Source organism: Lissotriton helveticus, chromosome 8 (genome assembly GCF_964261635.1).
Source record: "Lissotriton helveticus chromosome 8, aLisHel1.1, whole genome shotgun sequence".
Classification (NCBI taxonomy): Eukaryota; Metazoa; Chordata; class Amphibia; order Caudata; family Salamandridae; genus Lissotriton; species Lissotriton helveticus.
This window is the reverse complement of record NC_136069.1, coordinates 406389068-406412880: the sequence shown is the minus strand read 5'-3', so window position 1 is coordinate 406412880 and position 23813 is coordinate 406389068. Positions and strand designations below refer to the sequence as shown.

At 43.3% G+C, this 23813-nt stretch overlaps 1 protein-coding gene across 1 annotated transcript in view; it reads right to left on the bottom strand.

Moving 5' to 3' along the window:
* Positions 1-23813, bottom strand: part of FREM2 (FRAS1 related extracellular matrix 2) — a 635470-nt gene that overhangs the window by 102194 nt on the left and 509463 nt on the right. Inside the window, exons 15-16 of the mRNA XM_078657234.1 lie at positions 13922-14053; positions 11466-11797 (exon numbers count right to left, since the gene is read on the bottom strand). Coding sequence (XP_078513360.1) covers positions 11466-11797; positions 13922-14053 — 464 coding nt within the window. The remainder of the gene's footprint in view (positions 1-11465; positions 11798-13921; positions 14054-23813) is intronic.

Sequence of the window (23813 nt, the reverse complement as noted above, 5' to 3'; positions counted from 1 at the left end):
TCCGGAAACACCAGCTCATAGTCCAAAAGGAGATATTAAAAAGGAGAATACCATGTCGTATGAGCCTTCCCGAAGGGCAGGAGATGGGGAATGGCTCTTATGTTTAGTGGAAGGGTGTTCCAGAGTCTGCTAGCGGGCGTAGAAAATGCTCTGCCGCCCCATTTTTTCTTTTAGTTCTTGGTACCGTGAGCTGTTGTTGAAGCGAAGAACGAAAGGGTCTAGCTGGGAGATACCGGCGAAGCATAGTTTTTAATCTTGCAGGTTATGGGAGGTGAAGGGCCTTAAGGACCATGCAGAGAGATTTAAATCTAATCTGTTTATTAATTGTGAGCCAATGTAGGGACTCCAGTCCCTTTGCAGCAGACGCCCCTTGGGTATGCCCAGGACCAGTCTTGCCAATGCATTCTGCATAACCTGGAGTCTGTACTGCGTGTTCCTATTTAAGTCCAGATACAGTGAGTTACAATAGTAGGGTCTGGACATTACAAGGGCAAGGGCAATTTGTTGAATGAATGGAAGATTTTCTTGAGCATCCTAATAATCCATGTGCAGGTTGTTGTGGTACTATTTATTTGGGCATTGAAATTATTTTCTGTGTCCATCAATATTCCAAGACTCTTGGACTTTTCCCCCTGGATAGGGCATGTTCCCAAGGAGTGTGGCCAGCAATTGCTGTTCCAGCTTAATGTCCCTATTTAGCAATAGGGAGAGGGAGATGGTATCTAATGCTGATGATAGGTCCAGGATTATCAGCGCTACCCATTGTCCCTCATCAACTCGACGCCTAATACAGTCCGTGGCTGAAATTAGAGCAGAGTCTGTCCCATAGTGTTTCCTGAAACCAAACTGGGAGTCATCAAACCAGTGTTGCATTTCCGCTATATGCATCAAGTGGGTATTAAGGTGTATTTCCAAGATCTTTGCTGGGATAGGAAGCAGAGAGATTGGGCGGTAGTTCTTACAATCCGTACTATCTAGATTCTTTTTAGGTCGAGCCTAGAGCAGCGCATGCGCTTCTCTAGGAAAACGACCTCTTGGAATGGCTCTGGCCTTTTCACACGCACGTGGCCTTTTCACACGCTCGTGCGTGTGAATAGGCCTACGGCTTGCGGTTACGAGCAGCGGCGCGTAGAGTGCCATCTGTTTTTTGCCAGATTCCACACGAGCGCGCGCGCACCACTCGCGGGATGCTTTAGGATTTCTTCTGTAGTTGATGCATTTCTTCTATGTTTTCGACTCACTGTCACCTGAGGTTTGAGCATAAAAGCCATTCCTTCAGACCTCCTTTCCTTTGTGGGGCAAGGAGGATGGCCCATTTCAATCACAGGTCTTACATTAAAGAATCTCAACACTGAAACCTCTTGTGCCAAGTCGGGCAATACAGAAAGCCAGGCAGATGCTGCTCTCCTGTGGAGAAGGAGGAGCACGGCAAACAGAAAGCCAGGCCATCACCACCCAGAGAAGGGGGCAGAGAACCTCTTCGGTCCTGCGGTTTTAAAGCCGACTTCTTCATTTTGGTATTTGTAGGTGCCATTCTCCTATAGCAATAAGCAGACACACGCATGAGTACGAGTAAAGAGAGCATGCACCCAGAGGGCACACTGCGTTTCCGATAACCTGTTCCAAGTTTTCGGAATGCTTATTAAAGGTTAAACTATAGATAGTAAACCCCAGTGCCCACTACCGAGACCTCTACAATGCCATACCAGTGGAAGTTGCACGCTATACAAATGGCAGATATCGCAACAGTAACCTGCATCTCACAGTTTGTAATCAAAGCAAGAAAGCTCAAACGGCTATGGTACATACTGCAGACTTTAGTGAGTAGCTGCAGAACTCAAGTTTAAATCATAGAGAGATTGTTCATCCTGGCAGGGAGTGGCGACAGTGTATCAGCGGAGTCCTATAGTAAAACAGATAACTTATTGCACTTAAAATTTAAATTTTAAAGACAGATGTACGAAGCACCATTGTACTCACAATGTACACCAGCCACAAAAACCCCCCAAAAATTTTAGTCGTAGTTGTGTCATGCGTCTCTTTGACTGTAATCAATCGACCCAGTGCCAATGTCAACCTCAGTCTTCACTCCCCTCACTCAAAATTCACCATGTAAATCCAATTTCCAAATGATCTCAATTCCCCATCGAAAAATGGACGATGACGTTTATGTGTTGTACCAAGGGTGTCGCTGCCACCAGATTGAGAATTAGGTACACAAGGGACCCATTTGAGTTACACGCTATCAACCCCAGAAAGAGCACCTCATTACAGGGCGTGCTTTTCCACTGGGAGCACGCGTCCCTGCCATCAGTAGCAGCAGAAAGTTACATAATTAAAAAGCTGGTTACGCAATAACTTCTGCTCTCTAACCAACGAGTGATTAAGGAGGTCGGCACAGCTGTGCTCGGGCAGGTGTTTGCTATGGGCAAGCTTTGCAATACTGAGGAAATTGAAGTACAGTTTTGTACTAAACACCCCTCATGACTAGCAGCGGATAGATACCCACGCTAGGCAGGTATGATTTGGTCACAAATAGTAATTAGAAATTAACCCACTTTTATGAAATATACAGCGTCACCTAAACGCGCCAGTAACATAGGTCAGAACACAGTAATCTGTGCAATTATACAACATAGGCACTTTTTAAAAACTTTTGCACATCGAGACCCAAGGATAGAATCTATCCTTATAATATAAGGCACTCCTTAAGGATACATAAGATAAACAGTACGAATAAGATGCTCTTTTCAAACAACCATCTATCACGTAACATTTTTTTTTTAAATCAGTACCCTACCTGTATAATAGATTTAGGCGGAATGTATTAACTAACTACATCTACCCAGAGTCCTACACTCAAGGCACAAGTCCTATAAAACAAGCATTGGCATAGCCAATAGGTCTCACTTTTGGGACCTTATAAGTATTTAGTTATAGCAGCACAATATCCTTGGTGCTCCAACATCAACTGTAGCATGGCTGAACACTTATAACGTCCCAAAGGTGAGACCTATTGGCTATGCCAATGCTTGTTTTAAAAAGAGGCCGGATGATAGCTTGTTTCCAGGTATGTGGATAGGACCCAGATAGGATCGCATTGTTCATTACTTTACAGAGTGGATTTGCTATAGTATTTGCTACCATGTGAAGGACTGCTGGAGGGCAGGCCTCTAGGTGTTTTCAGAAGGTATTGCTAAGCCAGCTCGAGCGAGAGTAAGAGGAACACCGAGAGACCTTTAGTCTCTTAGTTTAAATCTGACAGCGGGCCTTTAGATGTGAGCAAGGGCCGACTGGTAGCGATTGGCTGTGCAGGTGTAGTAGTAGTTAGACCAAACTCTAAATGTCCATGATCTTGGAATGGAAGAAAGTTGCTAGTTGGTCACAAAAGACATGGGAGATCTCTGGCTCCGTATTGTGACGTGAGGCCGAGAGCAATTGCACTAGCCTGTAGAGTTCTTTGGAGGAGGGGGCATTTTCGAATTTGTGAGTGCAATACTTGAATTGTTATTCCATTAGTGCAAGCTTATATTCTTTAATATCCCTTTTATATGCCATTCTTTCCTGTTATTCTAGGGATTTTCTCCATGCTTGTTCTTGATGACAACATGCTTATTTAACCGCATGCGCGCTGCGGCGATTTTCGCGCTACGCGGCTTTTTTCAAAAAGCCGCGTTACATGACGAGCTCAGCTCGTCATCAGCGCCGAAGGGGTTAAGCATCCTGAGTCCATCATTATACCAAGGTACTGAAGGGAAGCGTCTTTTATGAACGATTGTCTTCAGAGGAGCAAGTTTATTGGCTGCAGTCTCCAGCCAATAAGCGAAGGCCTCCGCCCCGCTATCAGTATCATCTTGGATTACACAGGGTATGCTGATTAACGTTCTGGCTAGAGTCTCGGATGAAACTCCTTTCCAGTTTCTGGATTTAGCCACATGGTGAGGAATTCTGTTATTTGTTGTTGTTGGGAGAGGGCAAACTCAAAGGCAACTGCGCTGTGATGTGACCAACAAATAGGGATGATTTTTTGATAAACTACTCTGGTATCATTAGTAAAAATTCCATCCAAAGTGTGACCTGCTTATGTGTGGGGCTAATATTAATTGTGACATTCCAAAATTAGCAAGGGTTTCTAGAAGGGTGCTTGTGTCTTGGTTGTTCGCCTCTTCTAAGTGAAAATTAAAATCAACCAGGATGGTCAGCCATCTCACTGCTAAAAAAGGGTCTAGCAGGTGTTTAAGTTCCATTAGGAGCGGAGTTCTGGGGCCTCCAGCCAACCAAACAAACAAGTGGCTGAGGTAATGAGTTTGAAATGTAGGACTTCACAGGTGTGTAGGTTGAAATCTGACTCTATCAGACATTTGAAATGATATTTAAAAATAACAGCCAGGCCTCCGCCCATACGTCCCACCCTGTCTACCCTCTGGATAGAGTAATTAGCCGGGATTGCATCTGCTAAGTCCGGCCCAGATGCATTGTTAGCCCAGGTTTCAGTAATGAGGACCCAATCAGGTTCCAGGTTTGCTAAAAGAATAGCAAACTCTAACTTGTGTTTGATGAGGAATCTTGGCATCCTGTCATTGAGATGGCATCACTAGAGATTATGCTAACTTTACTCAGTGGTCGGTACTGAGAAACGTGAAGGCTGATATGATACCCATGTCCCTTGTGCACAGCATTTAATTGTAGAATAAAAGACTACTCTGAATTGGATATAACTCCCAAGTTTGAACTTCCTGTATGGTTCTTTGTGGAAAAACCAGGACTGGAGGTCCATTCAAAAAGGACAGTGCTGGATTCCACGGCGCCCACCCCTCAGTTTTTACTCCATTCAGGCAAAGCACATTAACTTTCTTTCAACAAGTGATACATTAAATTTAAGAGTGGAGAGAAACAAGTGACTGATCTGACAACAACAGTGGTGAAAGTCAGTGGTGGCCCAAACATAAAACAAAGCTAGAGGTACACAGGCCTATGGGGAACTCAGGAGAACTCCTGAAATACTTGTGTCCCTGAGAATTGCCTCATCCCAGAACTTCGCTCCTCCTAATTACAGTACCTTTAACGTTTTCACAAACTCCACCTTCATCCAAACCAGCATTTTTTTGTGTACTCCTTGCTGAGTTAGTCAAAGGCCATACTGCCTATATTAATTAATGCATGATGGTTTAAATACCTACTTCTTTATTTTGTTTGCTTTTACTGATGAACATTCAAACTTCCTACTTTCCCTGGTAATTAAAGAATGATGGTACAAAAAGGAACTTCCTTATTTTCATTTTATTGGTGACCATTCTGAGTTGTTACTGCCGCCATCCTGGAGTGAGGGTGATTCTCCTGCCGCCCACTGTTTCTGGTAATGTCAAGCAAACACTGGTGTTCACAAAATAAAAACTGAAGCAGCCCTGACATTCTGGAAAATGCCCAGCATGTCAAGAAAATTTAAAATGTGTCCACTAGGGGCGAGATGAATATTAACTGGTAGCAACAAACTGGTTGCAATTTGCAACAAGTATTGTTGCAACAGATAAATAATTTTCTGAAGCAACATATGAACTAATAGGTTGAGTCGTAAAATTCCAATTCGGGATGAGTGAACATGAGACCTCCCTCATGAATATTACTGAGATAGGTCACAAACTGCAACTCACTCAGACTGGAGGCCCTCTCAGGGACGGTGGCATCCTTGGATCAGCAGGCCATGTCTCTGATCTCCTTTCAATAAAAGATTTTCTTTTTTAATGACACTAATTTTTATTAAAGGAACCAGTCACTGTGTTTCAAGAAAAAGCGTCCTGTTTTACAAAAGCTTGCTTGAGAGTTGGAAGTGGTCTTCTGCGCCACTGCCTACTCCCCAACATATGTTTTCTTAACGTTCACAAAGGGGAACGGTTCCAAAGGACCTCTTCAATTCGCATCTCCCACACATCGGCCCCCCTCCTCCAAGGGCTCCCTCTAGTGTGCACCATGAGGACCACGTGTATTTATTCTCCATTCTTACTGGGGTCCACGGTCACATATCTGAGCACCTCTTTGGAGTCCCAATACTATGAGTTACTGTCTTCAGATCTTGTTTGTCTCTTGCCCGTGTATTAAACGAGTGCAACAACATTTTTGCTGAGTCCACAAAATCATAAGACACCTTCTCATCAGTTCTAATGTCTCTCATTCTTATCTCTTCCACCAGGGCCAATTCCTTCATGTCCATTTCCCGGGACTTCTTAGTGGCTTTCTACTAGATCTCAAACAGATTGCTATGCACACTTAGCCAACAGTAGTCTTAGTGTTGCAAATGTTAGTTGCATTTTCCTGTTTTAGGTTTTGGTAGGATGCTCAGTACACATCCCAACCAGTACCTCTAATTTTATATCAGTTACAGTGTGCAAGGGCTGCACAACCTCTCCAATAATCTGTTATTGCTTGATATGCCCACATTATATTTATAAAAATGGGGTCTGGGTCTAGGCCTTTAGGGCAGTTTGGTGATCTGGTTATGTACCTTTTGTGTATGCTTAGCAGTGTCAAATATTTGGTGTGTAGTAAATTAAAATTTGCTAGTTGAAATATGGCATTAATCATCCCCCCATTGGAAAGGTTTGTGCACTGGGCTCAGTGCTGATTTACTGTCAAAGTCGTAAAAAGTCTAGATACACCACAATATATAACACATTAGAACGCAAATTAAAAAAAAATATTTTTGATTTTATGATTCTTTTTGTTGGTTTTTGTGGGTAGAAAAAGATACATATGTATTCAAAAAAAATTCTCTCTTATTTATACACAATTAGTTTCAAAGCTTAAATAAGTATTCATTTCAACAATTTAAATACATTGGTCAAAACCACATCTATGTATTGGTTCAAGACTATCCTAAAGGGAATATATGTTCATATTTGGTACAACTATACTAACTCATATACAATCGATTATTCAAACAATACATTGCGTTCATCATAATCCGGATAGTTGTTACACAATTCACCATAAAAAATGTAAAGCTATATATGCCATCACTGGTAATGATTTGTAGAATACCACCTAGGTGGTTTTCTACAAATCATTACCAGTTAGTATAGTTGTACCAAATATGCACATCTATTCCCTTTAGGATAGTCTTGAACCAATACATCGATGTGGTTTTGACCAATGTATTTAAACATGTGAAACATGAGAGCCCTACATTGCCGCTAGGAGTTTCGCAGCTATGGGCCCCTAAATTGGTGCATCTGTGGGTTGGGCGCCAGGCGAGTGCGTCCATCAATTGCATTGGCTGGAGTTGGTTTCACCGCCTTGTCTTTTCATATTGTCAATGACACGGTTTTTCCAGTTCCTATCTGCGTAGATTTGTCTCATCCGTTCACATGTGGACCTCCATCAGTCAACGCTGTCTCATCTCATTGTGCGGTGATGCTTCCTATTCACCACAATTTTCAAGGGCACACAAGAGAATCGGACAGTTGAGATCTGCCGCCCTCAGCCAGAAACTGCAGTCACTATCTCCAGGGCCTCGTACAAGCCCTCCACTCCCACTCCTGTATTCTAATTGTCCAGGCAACAGGCACCCTCCTGGCTCTGAGGGTCCCGACAGGCCAGGTTTGTGGTCTATGCATAGTCCGCACAGCAGACATAGGTACAGCAGAGTATACTCAGAAATCAACAGTGCAGGCTGTACAGTAGGAGTGACCCCGAGACATCCACTGTCTCCTTGCTGCAGGTACTGTCAGGTCCCCCATGTCACCCTAATCATAATGATGCTGCATACCCATTAAGTCGGTTTAGCCCAGTCCACCAGGCCAGCACCGTCGTAGTAGTACAGCATATGCCTCCTATGCGGGCTCAGGGAGAGCAAGGGCATTGTTTCTTGGCGTTATGCCTCACGCTCACTTTCAGCGCAGCCTTTCATAAATCACAGGCGCAGGATATGCCCCAGTCTCTAACGCCCACTGCTAGGCGATGACTGTGCTCCCAGGCGTAGACTGCTCAGTCTCCTCAACAGCATCGGCCATCACAGTGCCTCAGGCCACCCAGAGGCAATGTTCTGCCCCGCGGTCCAAGTCACAGGCAACTCACCAGCGCAGGCCCAGTTGGAGTCCAAGCTCCACTCACCAAATGCCGATGGCTCCCGTGATTGGGCCCTCAGGGGAGTCGGCCTATGTGGTGCACTGTTGCCATGTGCGGCAAACCGGCTGAACTCTCTGCTGTGAACCCCTGCCGTTCCAAGCGATCAGGGCTTCTTGCTGCTGGCATCCTCCCAAGGCAGGACCGTGCCGAGGCCTCCGCACCTATGCTAGTGAACAGGGTTTCCCTGGGCAGTCAGCCCGCAGCCACACGTAGTCTCCGAGGAGCACCCCCAGGGCCCTCAGCAATTCACCAGCAACCGGGTGCGGCCAGTAATGGGTAAGTGTCATTGATGTGTAAATCACTGGAGGGTCACTCTTCCTAATAAAGAATGCCAGCCCAATCAGCAGCTTGAGGTATAGGTAAAGAGGTGCCTATCTACGTGAGAGGGTAAAGGTTGGATACAGAAGGGAAATTCCTCCTATTTGGAGAGTTGCCCTCACACACTGTTGCGTGTGTCATGCTTCGTCTTTGGGTGTTTGCTCCTCGTGGGGTGGCGCTGCAGTCCCCCACGGGCCCCACGAGAGGGCTCTTTGGTGGAGATCTTTTCGGAGGAACGCCACAGTGGTGAGTGTGGTTGTGTGGGGATTGGTGCAAGTGGGTTAAAAATACTGTGCCGGTACCTGCCAATGTATTTATTCTTGGGTCCGTACGGTATAGTTAATAACAGGTGAAAAGGAACAGTAAACCCTGCTGTCATTGAGGAGGGTGTGTCCCTTTTTTGTAATTTCCGTGTGAAATAGAGGTGATAAGTGGTGAATTAGGCTGAGGCCAGATAGCAATGCGTAATCACAGGAGGTCAATGTAACCTCTTGAGCCACTGCCACCGCCGCGGAGACCACCCTGAACAATACTTGGGGTTGGATTCACATACTGAGGTAGTCGATACCGATAGAGTGCAGAGCCTCCCTGACCACATACCTGAATCAGGGTAATATTACAGGATGTACTGTGTGCTTCTTTCCCAAACCCCTGTACCATCACTATTTTTTCAAGACAAAAAAAAACACCCACAGTCCTGACGAAATGCCTAAGAATCCACTAGGGACCACACAGGCGTGAAACAGGTCGACCTGATTAGACCTAAGGAACATTTTGTTTATAAGTGAGTCTTAGCCATTTATCATTGGGTTACCTTTTTTTTTGATACCTCATATTCTACCTCAGCATCAAGCACTGAAACTTTAAGATGTGTACAATTTGCAAAGATAGACATTGAGTAAGAATCAGGAGCATGAGGTGACTGCACATCGGGTACCAGATGCGGAAAGGCACCTTTTCCTGCCTAAACATTTGTTTTCAAATTTTCACTCTTGAGTGAGAGCTCTCCTGATTCTGTTCTGTCTACCTGAAGATATCAAAGCGTTTTCAGGCTCAAACACAGCCTTGACAGGCCTAACTAACTTCTAATCCATACTGAAGGTTAACATTTGGTCCTTTGGTAGCCATTTTATTGGGTGGCCACAATGGCAATTATTGGAAATGCTTGAACCTAATTATTACCTTCTAACTCTTACTTTTAATTTTTATGATTTCCAGGTAAAACCTATGCTTATACTTTATCTTCTCTTAACTGCATTGTTGTTTGAAATATTGTTGCCCTGCACTCACAACTTTTCAAATCTCTGAAGGAGTTGTGCTTGGCATATCCATCAAACCATGGGCCAGGACACATTAAGGGAAGAACTTGGTTGCCTCTGTGGAATTAACCTGATCGGTGTATCGTGGGAGATTAAAAATAACATATATAAACGACACCCTTCTGCTCAAACGACCCTGTGGATGTCTTGTAGAAGCTATTGTATAAACCCTGCAAAATGGACTGCCAGCGATCTCCATCAGTAGATTCACAGCGTTAAAATTATCGCCGTTTTATCGGCAGGAAACTGCCGCTAAATCGACGATAATGGGCATGATAATATGCCCTTGTGAATTCCCATTGAAGCCCATGTTCTGGTGTGAAAATCGGCTTCTATGGGAATTCACAAGGGCATATTATTAAGCCCATTATCACCGCTTTAGCGGCAGTTTCCTGCACCTAAAGCGGCGATAATTTTTATGCGGTTCTTGATAATATGCCCCAGGTTATCATGTGCACAAGCTGAGCGACTACTGAAACTGTCACTCTTTCTGCCTAGCCGTCCAAGGTACAACAGCACAATGAAGGAAGTGTGTGAGGTAAGGTACAATAGCACACGTGTGTGTGTGTTCCAGGCCAGCATTTACCACACACAGTGCAATTTGCCCTGTAGAAAATACATCATCTCGTGCTGCTGCAGACATGCCACACAACAATTCACAAAAAGTAATGGTTTCCCTTTTTAGCAGGTATGCCTTTAAACACCAAGGATAGTGGAAAAACAACTTATTTTTACTGCACTGAAACCAATCCAAACCAAATGTAAGTCTGTGGGTATAGTGTCAATGCTTTACAAAAACGCCTCAACAAAATGAGGGTGAAGCAAAAACTTATTTTACTGCACTGAAACCAATCTAAACCAAGCTGTAAGTCTGTGGGTATAGTGTCAATGCTTTAAAAAAACCCGCCTCAACAACATGAATGGTGAAGCAAAAACGTCTTTCCTCAATCAAAAATGTGAATGTTAATGCCATACTCTCCAGACTGATGTTCTATAGATTGATTACCTTTCTAGAAAAGACATGGTCGAGTTTGTACGCGTGAATGATTAAAGGGAAGGCTTTATTCCGGCTGCACTTTGAATCGGAGGTGGGTTTCCTACTTGCACACGTGCCAAGATGTACTCGTGTTTGGAATATGCTTTGAACCTATTTAACATTCCCCCAGACATTTTACATAGATAAGTTGCCAAAGAGAGTAAATTATCTGATAATGCTGCTCCAGTCTTTTAGCTAATTCTTCCTCCAGCTTCAAGGTATTAACTTCAAAGCGTAGGTTATCAGAGTGGAGTTTCAAAGGTTTTCGTTGGTATTTGTCAATGAAAATTTGTTTACATGACCAAATTCAGTTTTTCAATTTCCCAACTCCAATGCCTGAGAGCCCATCACAAAATAAAAGCATGATCGTACTCTATGTATGAAGTCAATTAAACTTTCAACCAATATTGTGTAATGCTGGGAAGTGGCTATTACGCAATGCATGGTGCTATAAAAAAATTCTAAAGAAAGATCAAAAGAAAGAATAAAGAAGTATTAACATACATTGACCTATATACTACTATAATGTATATAATGGGCCTAAAGGGAGGACTGCAATAACAACAATACCGTACATCCAGCTATAAAAAAGTCCTCGGTGGAAATTTGCAATTATAAACTTAAGGAGTGAATGAAAACATAGTAAAAACAAAATTTCTTGTACATGTTACCTGTCCATCTGTGCCAATGGTGCCTCCACAGTCCGTGAGCAGCTCTGACATGTCATAGTAGCTGGTGAACTCCCAGAGGCAGGCTTCTAGGTTCAGATTGCGATAGAAACGCAGAGTACTTGCTCCCCGAAGCGCCGTGCTGTACTGGTAGGGGGAGGTCTCCCCAATCACATCGGGGTTCTTGGTTGCATCGGACAAGAAACCATGACGGGTTTTCACTTCATTGTAATCCAACAAGTTGGAACACTTGTGGTTTCCAACCCTTGTCCCATCAGAGCTCAGGGTGAGCTCAAAGTTGGACAGTTCCCTCGTGGACACAACTGGCATCATGCCTGTACGAAAAACATACAGCACATTATTCTTGCTGATCTGGAAACCCCAGAATAGCCACTTATTTAACAACTGACATTTTAATTAATATGGTTTACATACAATGAGGGCAATTCACACAAATAGTTGTACACCTGCCCTCCATAATTATTCCTACAAATGGTGCAGATCTACTAATTTTGGGAATTCACCAACATTTCCAGTAATATTCCTGGGGCCATATTATAGAAGTGCCCCAAGGTCGCAACGGGCATTTGAGCTCGCTTTGTGTACCCCCATGGCACTTTGGTATTACAGAGGGGGGTGCAGACGCTTGTGCATCCTCTTCTGTAATACTGAAAGCACTGGCACACATACAGTGTCAGCGCTTTCTCAAGGGGACATTACCCCATTTGAATGGGGCGTGGCCCCATGCAAATTAGGGAATACCTTTGCCTCTGCACCCGCACCGTATTATAGACGGGAAACATCCTTTACCACACAACCATTACAACGCGGTATGGTTACACCGTGGTTTTGACAACCCAAGTCGTTACATCGACTTGCTCTGGAGGGCGCTCTAGACTAAGGAATAGTGTGAATTACTATTCCAACACCTTCCCTACTGTACGTAGACTGGAGTTTGACTAGAAATTCACACTATTCCTAAGTCCAGCGCCCTCCAACGCAAGTCGATGTAACGACTTGCGTTGTTAAGACCGCGATGTAACATACCGCGTTGTGATGGTACGCGTTGTATCATCATACATTCATTATAGACATGGGCGCAGAGGCAAAGAATCTCTCAGGAGGTCCACTGACAGCGCACCACCTAAAATGTGATGCACTGTCAGTGTGCCCCCTGATTGCGGTCCTCTGGAAGGGGGAAAGGGGGTTCCATGGACCCCCCAGACATCCCCCTGCAGACAGATGCAGTCACTCGCTGCCCCCACCTTCAAGGGGATCTCTAATCCCATTTAAAAATGCAGGTAGGTGGCCAACTGCACTGTGGAAAAACGGAGCAGCTTCAAAGAAGCTGCTCCGTCTTCACACATGAATGTCCTCCCCCCAGGGCAGTGTAAGTTTTTGGCTGCCCTGGGGGCAGCGCATTCATTGTAATAGGGTGCACTTTCCCTGTTTGCACCCTTTACGTAATAGGGTCCCTGGGCCCATATTATGCAATTGGTGCAATTTTATTGTTTGTGCTGGGCAAGCCTTTTAAAAGGTGCACCCAAGGCAAACAATGCAAATGTGCTGCATTATGGTGAATGCGCTGCCCCCCTGGCCAGTCGGGAACTCGTATTCCTGTGAAAAACCGAGCGGCTGCTTTGAAGCCGCTCCACGTTTTCACAGTGCAGGTGGCAACCCGCCTGCACTTTGAAGGGGAAATAAAGATCTCCTTGCAGGTGATGAAGTGAGTGACTGCACCCGCCTTCAAGGGGACGGGTGAGTGGTCCATGGGACCCACTTACCCCCCTCCATAGAACTGCCATCAGGGGGCGCACTGACAGTGTGCCACCTTTTAGTTGGCGCCTTGTTAGTGGGCCTCCTGAGAGCTTCTTTGCCTCTGAGCCTGTGTCTGTAATATGGCACGAGCGCAAAGGCAAAACGATACCCTCATTTGTATGGGGCCACGCGCCCATGCAAATGATGGAACACCCTCTGAAGACAGCGCTGGCGATTTAAGTGCACCAGCGTTATCGGTTTTACAGGAAGGGACGCACAAGCATCTGCATCCCCTTCTGTAATACCAATGTGCCCCAGGGGCACACAACGCGGGTGCAAACAAGCAAAACATGGTTTCTAGTGGAGAAAAGCCTTCCTCTACACCTCCTCCAAAATTGGAGGTTTCCATCGCATTCCGAAGTATGACCACATTCACATTATTTGATCAAATATCAATTAATTTGTTTTCACCACCCTTGTGAACCACCTGCCTGTCAAAAATCCAGAACTTCGTGTATACTTCAGAAGTCCAAAAGCACCATTGCAGAGGGCCACTTGGACCACAAGATCCCTGCGTACTGTACCTGTTGCGCTACTGAAAGCTACGACGCTGCCCGTACCAGTTTGTCTTGCTTTTGCAAAACTCACATAGTGCGTTTGTCAAGCTCTACTTCTAAGCCCTCGGGGAGATCTGGACTCACCATCAATGTGTGGCAGGGTGACGGTCAGCTTGATGAGGTTAGGGTAGTCGGGATCTTCTGGACCAGTGTAGCGCAACTTGGCAGAGAAGGGTTCAGCGCCAACAACACCTGGTACCCTTGGTTGGCAAAGACCTAATGAAAAATAACAATAGCTCATTGTTAAGTTCTGGAAAAGAAGTGTAGTATTTTCAAAACAATTCTGGTGATCCAAATTGGTGTGCTTTGGAAAAAAGTTATTACAAAAAGAAAGTATTATCAAAAGCATTAGGTAACTTAAACTGGCGTCTAATCAGGTTCATCATAAATCTAAAGTTATAATGTAAAATGCGTTACCCGTTTTGCCCAGGAATGTTCATTTGGACTTCAGTTCTCATTTTTAATTAGATTACTTGACAGTAGACTAGAAATGTGAATTTCAAGTATCTGAAGAATGTAATACCGGGTTGCCCATCATGTATACACTATCTCTGGCATGCACATACTTGATTCTGACGTTTTCCAACTTAGAAACACATGGTCTGCGCCAAAAAATCAAGGGTCCAGATCATGTTGTGGGAAATCGCTTGCCTTACTCATGTTGTGGGAAATCGCTTGACTTACTTTTCACTAACTCAGAAACCCTGACCTGTCAACCACCTCTTCCTCTGGTCTGGACTGATCATTCTTTTGTTAATTTCCCGATTACCAAGACTGAGGAGTCCAGAAAATAAACTATAGTAAATGAAAAGTTGGTCTAGACAATGGGAGAGAGTCCCCCCCTGACTCCTATGCTAAAGAGTTTGTGTTCTCAATGACCACTATGGACTTGGGAGCCGACTCAGCACTAGCGGAGTATCATGCAGCCTTAAATACCATCCTTGATAGCATTACCCCTCTCAAACTTGGTGTACAACCGTCCTATGTGAAGAGAAGGTTTTCGTAAAAAACTACAGAGATATTTGCGCACAACGCATAATTCAACTGATAAACAGGCTCACAGATCTGCTCTTGCTAGTTATCATCAAATATTAAAGTTGCCCGGAAAACATATATTACCAACCAAATTGACCAGGTCGACAACTCGTCAAAGCACGTAATAATTTTATTAATCCTCGCACATGCTCCCACGACATTAAGGCTTTGAAAGAACTTAGCTACTCTTGCAAATTCTTTCGAAGACAAAATCAGTACAGTATTTCGCAACTTGCCTGATCCTTCCAGTAAGACAAATGTAGAGCCAATCACTAACCCCCCCATTCCCCTCTCCCCCAAGACTGCACATAGGTTGGGAGAGTTAATGGCTTTCTCGTCTGAAAGCATTCAAAGGGCGATGGAATTAGCCTAATCAGACTCCCCAATCGACATCTGTCTCCCTAGGATTGCAGCCATCACTTTCCAAACAGATTACTCTTGCAATATTTTCTGTTTTAACCTATCAGTTAACAGAGAAGAAAATCCCCTTGTCTTGTAAAGGTGCTCAAGTAATGCCCATTCAAAAGAAGGCCAATAAGGCGCCCAAGAATCTTACAAACTATCAGCCCAGCTCTCTGCTACCACTACTTGGCAAAGTGTTGGAGGGATAGATAAACACACAACTCACGGAGTACCTCGAACAACAAAATCCTGGCCCCATCTCAATCGGGGTTCAGGTCATCAGACAGTAAAGAGACAGCCTTGGTGGCGGTCACGGACCGCATAAGACTCTCTGGATGCCGATACTCCATCTATGCTAGTGCTGCCGGATTTACCCGCAGCTTTCGATAAGGTGTCCCACAACAGGCTGCTCCAAAGGCTATCAGAGATCGGTATCCATGGTAAAGCCTCGAAATGGCTCACTGATTTCTTAACTAATAGAACTCAAACCATCTCTCTGGACATCAATAGATCATGTACCATGTTAAGTGACAAGGAGGTTCCACAGGGCTCATGTTTGAACCCCACTCTGTTCAACATTTACGTGGTCTCCCTGGTTAAAGTTAGTCATCCCCTTTGACGAAGATCTGGCCAACGTAAAATAATGGTTCTTACCTGGGATGACTGCGATCGCTACCTGGATGAGCAATAACTGCCTTCAGTTGTATGCAGAAAAAACTGAAATCATGCTGTTCAGGTAAGCCCAACAACTCTTGTCTTCGGACTGGTGGCCTTCAGAACTAGGTTCTGCCCCTAGACCCAAATGGGTTGTGAAGAACTTGGGCATTTGTTTGGACCAAGCCTTGCCCATGAAAGAGCAGGTGCTGCCACTACAGCTTTCCCACCATAAGATCTTTACACTGGCTGCCTGTCAAGAAAATAACTATTTTTAAAATATGTTGTCTTACCCACAAGGCATTCTTGGGCAAAGGGCCCAGCTACCTAATTTCGAAGCTAAAGCTTTACTGTCCGGCTAGGCACCTTAGATCAGGTGTCAAAGCTTAGCTCACTGTCCTGCTTATCAGAAAGTCCCGAACGGAAGGTTGGTCTTTTTCCTATTTAGCCCCACTGTATTGGAACTCGTTACCTTACCACATGCGCACATGCTCTGACCACCTGAAATTCAGGAAACTGCTCAAGACAGAATTGTTTGATTGGTGCTTCCTTTGCCTGCAATCTTTCTGTGCGCCAAGATACCCCTCCTAGGGAGATTCCATGCTATGTATGTTAAATTAACATGAGCTAACATCCCTCTTTGCTATAAAATGATAGGTCATGTAGCAGCAGAATAATCATAATCTAACATATCTGGATGATACAAAGGTGGAAGATTTTTTAGACTGAATGCCAGAAAAGTATTATGTTTCAATACAATAAACTAAGTATTCTAGGTTTTCCTGTTCAGTTTTAAAACCTGTCCTGGGGGGGTTAAGGACGAGCCCTCTTTTATACCAATAATATATCGTAAGGCATAGTATTGCAATCTAATTATTTAGACAATAATATATCATAAGGCATAGTATTGTAATCTAATTATTTTTAATTGCCCATCATAATTCTACTGATGTGTTTTAATAGCAATTGCAGCACGTCTGAAAAATGTCCCCCAAAGGTAAGTTTGGGTTATCTTTAAGCCAGAATACAGCATTGAGGTGGAATTCCATCTTTTTTATTTTTACCTTGCTTTCACTAAGTGGGTGAGATAAAATACTTGGGGCCCGATGTAGGTAATCCCAGATTATCGATTCTTAAATACCGAATCATAACGATTCGGTATTTAAGAACAGGCAAATGGGATGTAGGTAATTTTACTGAAAAAATTACCGAATCGGTAAGTTTCGGTAATTACCGAATCGGTAAATACCGATTCGGTAATTGCCATTCATTCCTATGGGCCTAGAGGCCCATAGGAATGAATGCCAATTACCGAATCGGTATTTACCGATTCGGTAAAAGGGGGAAACATTGAAGGGTGGCAGGGTGTCACTTTGACACCCTGTTGCACCCCTCGATTATGTATGGGTGCACATGTTGCAGACATACATGCCCTAAGGGCATGTATTTCTACAACATGGCACTGTTCGAAAAGCAAAAAAAAATATTTTTCCAAGGTTTTCATTATTTACCACCAACTGGTGGTAAATAACGAATCCTAAATGGGGAAAAGCACTCATTTGAGTGCTCCCTACATAGCAAAATCGGTAATTTACCGATTCAGTATTTTAAGGAATCGGTAATTTACCGATTCCTTAAAATACCGAATCAGTAAAATGCCCACCTACATCTCATTTTCCAAATACCGGTCGGTAACGGCCGAAATGACCGAATTTCGGCCGTTACCGACCGCTATTTGCCTACCTACATCTGGCCCTTAGTGACTAGAAAGCCAACTGACATTTAACATTTTCTACTCAGATCAGTAATTCAAATCATAACTGGGATAAATGCATGCACAGGATTGAGACAAAAAGGTTTCATATACACACCCTTCTGTCACACGTGGATGCGTTACCGCCTGCTCAACTGTGCATAGTGTATAATTGTGGAGAGGGTAATGCCTTCTTGGAAGAATTATTTGCTTTTCTTTTTTTTTTTACAACCACATGGAAAACATTTTTCCAGGCAAACAAACCACTTCAGTTACAACACCACTGATTTTGGTAGTGTTTCCTTCCACTTCCAATGCTGGGAAATACAGTACTGATGCCCTTGACAGAGTACATTTCTATTTTTATGGGAAAATGGAGCTTCAGAGACATTTTGAAATATTCACAATTGTTACATTTGAGGGTGTTTAGACACTCCCAGGGCTCTGTAAGGACCACACCCCACCACTTATCATAGTTACTCACAGACCCACTTATGAATAAGAAACTAAATTATTTTCCCAATCATGCACTAATTGGCAGATGAAAGAATGATATTGTTAGTTTGAACATCAGTGTGTACCAGGTGGTACAGTCACTAAACAAGAAAGGAGCAAGTACAAATGTCTGACATCCCTAGACTAAGATCAAAATGATATTCTATGCAATTATAGGTATCAACTTCAGGATGGCTCTAGATCGGGCCCTAGACAGGTCTTCGATAACATGGCAAAAGCCAGATATTTCACAGTTGTTATGGACTGGAACATACAACCTTAATCTTATAGAGTTGCAGTGGCTACACACCCGGGAAAAAGAGACTATACATTTTACTCAAATGCTCATAGATCCCATTTCATGGATCTGTAATTTCCTGATCCTACTGTCCTTGGTGGCTCTGAGAGATGTTGGTTACAGGCACACCTATCCTCTGATGATCACACCGTGGCAAAGCTGCAATTAGGATTAACCAGACAAGGGACTGTGGAAAATTCATGAAATTTCATTTCTTGACCTCCTTCTTAATGGTAATTTACACAAGGCCCTTGAGAACTATATAGCTGAAAAAATAACAGCAGGGATGCCTTAGGCTATAATCTGGACACAACTGAGGGAGTCTTGAGTGGGGAACATATTGACCATATGATACGACCAATTTCATGAAATTGGAGAATCACCTAAAGACAGACCTAAAGACAGAGGTATCCAAATTGTAATTGAAACATAAAAACATTTCCACTAGAAGGGCGTATAGCAACTTAGATAAGGCCAGGGGTGGCCTTGAGGCTCTCCACCATAATGAAGCAGCATGTAGGCTAGTAAATATGGGAAACATCCATAACAACGCGGGCATTACCCCGTACTGCTATTACAAAGCTGCTATTACAACACAAGTCATTACAACGACTTGCGCTGGAGGGCGCTGTAGGATAGGGAATAGTTTAATTTTCTATCCAACACCTTCCCTACTGTCAACGTGGGCTGGAGTTGGAATAGAAAATTAAACTATTCCACCATCCAGCGCCCCCCAACGCAAGTCGTTGTAACGACTTGCGTTGTAAAAACTGCGTTGTAATGGCATGCGGGGTAAAAGCCCGCGCTGTAATGCCGTACAACCGTAAATATAAATACTGAACAAAATAGTATGAAAAAGGGGAAGAAGCAGATTATTGGCCTATAAAATCGAAATGGACAGAACTCGTAATTATACGCGAACCATAAGAGAGGCTGATGAGGTAAAAACATACCTCCGATAAGACAGTTCTGCGTGCCTTGAATCAATACTATTCTAATCTCTATTCTAAACAAACCTTGTGATTAATCTCTCTAAAAACCATACCATGAGGCTTTATCTTCCAGAGATTCTGCCGGATCTTTAAGAAGGGCTTGAAGACCCTAATAGTAAGGACGAGGTTTGAGAAGCTATAAAGAACCTTCTGAAAACTGAGGCTCTAGAACCAGAGGGTTTCATTCTGTGACATCTTGGGTCAACACCTGGCAAAAGTCTTTAACTCCTTCTTGGTGACACCCAGTATAATGGAATCCACACTGACTCTGATCCCAAAGCCAGGGAAAGATCCCCATCTGTATAGCTTAGACTGATAGCTTTATTAAATTGTGATGTCAAGATCTTCAACAAGATCCACTTGAACAGGCTTATAGATTTATGGTTTCGCCTTACAAAGCAGAAATCATTAAAAGAAGCAAACAGGGGACAACAATATGTTACCTTATAATGACACTCAACAGCTTTTTCTCTCACATGATGCAGAAAAGGCATTTGATACAGTAGTTTGGGAATTTACTTTTACTGTTCTAGAGAAATGGGGCTTGGGAGTGAGAATGGCCTGTCTCATACAGGTCAATTTCAAAAGTCCCATAACCAAGATAAAAGTCAGATCACAAAGGGCAAAGCCAATAATCCTATCCAGTGGAATGAGACTGGACTGCCACGATGAGACGGGACTGCCACGTGTCCTCTTTGGTTTTTATTCTACCTACGGAACACTTTTTAGGTAAATTCACCCAGGTATCAAGGCTCTGAACATGTGAATTGGGTAGGCAGACAAAATATCGATATTTTAATATCGCCCTACAATAATATCGATGTTTTAATATCGAAGGGACAGAATTTCGAAGGTAGGTAATATCGAATTTTTTAATATCGAACGGACAGAATTTCGAAGGTAAGTAATATCGATTTTTTTAATATCGATATAAGTAATATTGATGTTACTAATATCGATGTTAGTAATATCGATGTTACTAATATCGATTGTTATATGATTTTATGTATATTATTATGTATTTAATATGCATTTTTTAATGTAATTTAAGTAAATTTTGTATTTTAGTATCGTTGTGGGTTTATAGGGGAATAGGGTGGGAAGTAATTTAATTATACTAAATTAATTATTCATTTTTAGTAATTATAAATTAATTTGAATTAATTGGTAATTAATTTTAATTAATTGATAATTATGTCCTGTAGTGGGTAATGGGTTTATAGGGGAATAGGGTGGGAAGTAATTTAAATGTAATTAAGTAATAATTTATTTTCATTAATTGTTTTTGCTAATTGTATTATTGTTAATTATTAATTGGTAATTAATTTTTATTAATTGGTAATTCATTTTAATTAATTGATTAATTGATAATTATGTTAAGTGTATCATTTCATTTTTTATTTATTTTTGCTGAGTTTTATATAGCGCGAACTAGACCCGAACCGAATCAGTTATCAGAGCGCTTTACATAGCACCAGTTACATTACATGAGGACACACATTCTTTTTTTTTTTTTTTAGGCACGGGGAGATTAAGTAATTTGCCCAGAATCACAGGAGGTTTTTTTGGCGTCGTTACCGAGACTCGAACCCAGATCCCCAGCTCCGAGGTCGAGCGCCCTAGCTGTTAGGCCAAATCTTTGTTGTGCGTTTATAGGGGAATAGTGTGTACAGTAATTGATATGTAATTAAGTAGTTATTACATTTATAGTTGGGTATTGATAACTAATTTATTGGATATTAATTATTAATTGGTAATTAATAAAACGTATAATTTTTGGGTTATGAAAATTAATTTATTGTTGTCTAATCATTAATTGATAATTAAATATTACTAAATAATATTTATTGATATTTTTAATTTATATATTAATAAGTAATTATTAGTTGGCAATTAACGTTTGATAATTAATATTTTTGGTTTAACAAATGATTTAATTGTTCGATATTAGTTAATTGATCATTACTTTTTAATAATTAATATGCTTTTGTTATAAGAAATATTTTATTGTTCAATGTTTATTTTATTTTTTAAACAGTTTTTATTGAACAGTTTGCAGAGCATTTCAATGACAACAGACTTTGCTTATCTTGTAAACACAGTATTACCAGAATCACACCTAGTCTCAGATAGTGTCTAGAAAACAACACTCAATCAGTGTGTTTCTGGTGTTCCCTTTTCTTGCCTGTAATGAGGGAGATTGCACTACCGCCAAGTACTGTCTTATAGGCCTCCCATACAGTTGTCTGTGAGGGAACTGAGTACTGATTGTCTGCGAAATAATTCTTTGTGACCTGAATTAGTGATATGCGCAGTCTACGGTCCTGGAGGTATCCCGGCCTGGTGCATATGTAATAAGGACCGGTGAGTGGTCCGATATGCCTCTAGGCAGATGTCGAATGTCTGTTATGCCCTGTATTCCTGTGGCTAACATGAATATGTAGTCAATTCTGGATAGGCTATTGTGGACCCCAGAGTGAAATGTAAATTGCCTATCTAGGGGGTGGCTAGTCCTCCATGCATCTATTAGTCCTAGTGCCTCCATAAAGTCTTGTAGCCTATAGGACGTCCCACTAGCGTCTCTTGGGGGTTGTCTATCTATTGTTGCGTCCATAACAGCATTGAAGTCACCTCCAATGATTAGTTCTCCATGAAGGAGTGCAAGCAGGAAGTGCCCCAAGTCTACAAAAGCAGTTTGGTGCAGTGTTGGCGGGATATATACCAACACTATATTGTAGAATCTACCGTCCCATTGACCTGTGATTGCCGCGAATCGTCCCTGGTCATCGTGATAGGTGTTGGTAACTATGAGGGGAAAGCGTTTATTTACGAGGACCCCAACTCCCCTAGACCCTGACGTAAATTCCGAATGTACCACAATCTGAAATCCCCACCTGTTTAGGTGTGCCTCCTGAAACGATGCCACCGCCAGATTCTTTCGCCTCAGGTACTGTAGCATCAGTCCCCGCTTAATTTTGTCTCCCAACCCATGTACATTCCAGGAAACTACTGAGAGCTGAGACGTCTGTCCCCGGGCGGTGTGAGCATGTGTATCTGTGTCTCTGTCACCCTGGCTCTTGTCTTGCCTTCTGGTCGAAAGTGGACCAACTGAACTGGACTCTTCTGTTGCTGCTTGTCATGCGTAGCTCTGCCGTCAACTGTGCTGTAACATCACAAAAGGGGATACTATCCCAACTAGAAGCCCCCCTGCAAACTGATCCCATCCCTCCACCCCCTTCCCTGCTTCCCTGCCCAGTGGATTCAAAACTACCCGCCACCTCAACTCAGCAGAGTGCTTCAGTCCCATAACAGTGTACTTGCGTGAAGGGGGGAGGGGGGAGAGTCGGTCCCCGCCTTATCACTGCCCCTGACAGCTGTCCTTTTGTTGTTGTAGTCTGTAGAGGTGCTGTGCGCATTTCATTGTGGATCCTCCTCTAGGGTCGCGTCCTTCCATCTTTGGACATGTCATCCACCACACTCAACCCAAAGAGCTTGGTAGAGCAGAGCCCTCCCAATGTTACATCATCATATTTGAGGGTCCTCCCCGTCCCCACCGTAGTGCAAGGAGTGGGGTTAGTGTCTCTATATGGTAACGTTGCTTCAGTCACTCCTCGCAGTTCAGGATAGTTCTGTCCCCACACTCACTCTACGTCGCTTCTGTTCCACGGCTCTTCGTGTAGAGCTGTCGCTGTTTCCTCCGTTTCGTCTGCTGCCCCCTGCGTGGAACGCCTCCACCGGCGCGCTTTCTGTCTTTGGCTCCCCTTCGCCTGTCTCCAGCCTTCCAGCCAGTCCTGCGCCTCTCCGGGTGTTGCAAAGAACCAGGTCTTTCCCTCTGCCTCGACTCTGAGCTTGGCGGGATAAAGCATTGCGCATTTAAGTTCTCTGTTCCGGAGCTCTCTCTTAACCTCCGTGAAAGTTTGCCGTTGGGCAGAGACGGCCACTATGTAATCCGTGTATAGGGTCACCTCACTATTGTCCACATGGAGAGGTGGGGTCAGTCCTGGCTGCTTGTAGGATCGCATCCCTGTCTCCGAAGTTAAATATTCTTGCAAGGATTGGCCGAGGGGGGCTCCCGGCTTGCGCCACCCACCCGGAACTCTATGTGCCCTTTCCACCATGAAGAATTTAGAGAGTCCACGAAGGCATAGCTGTGTCTGTACTAGCTCTTCTAAAAACAGATCTAAGGCTGGACCCCTGACACTTTCCGGAATGCCAACAAGGCGCATGTTATTGCGCCGAGAGTGCCCTTCTTGATCATCAAAATTCTCTGTTAGCTGTTTGTGCACGAGTTCCACCTGGTGTACTTGTCTCTGCAGCGTTGCAGTGTCTGCCGATAGGGCCTTAGTT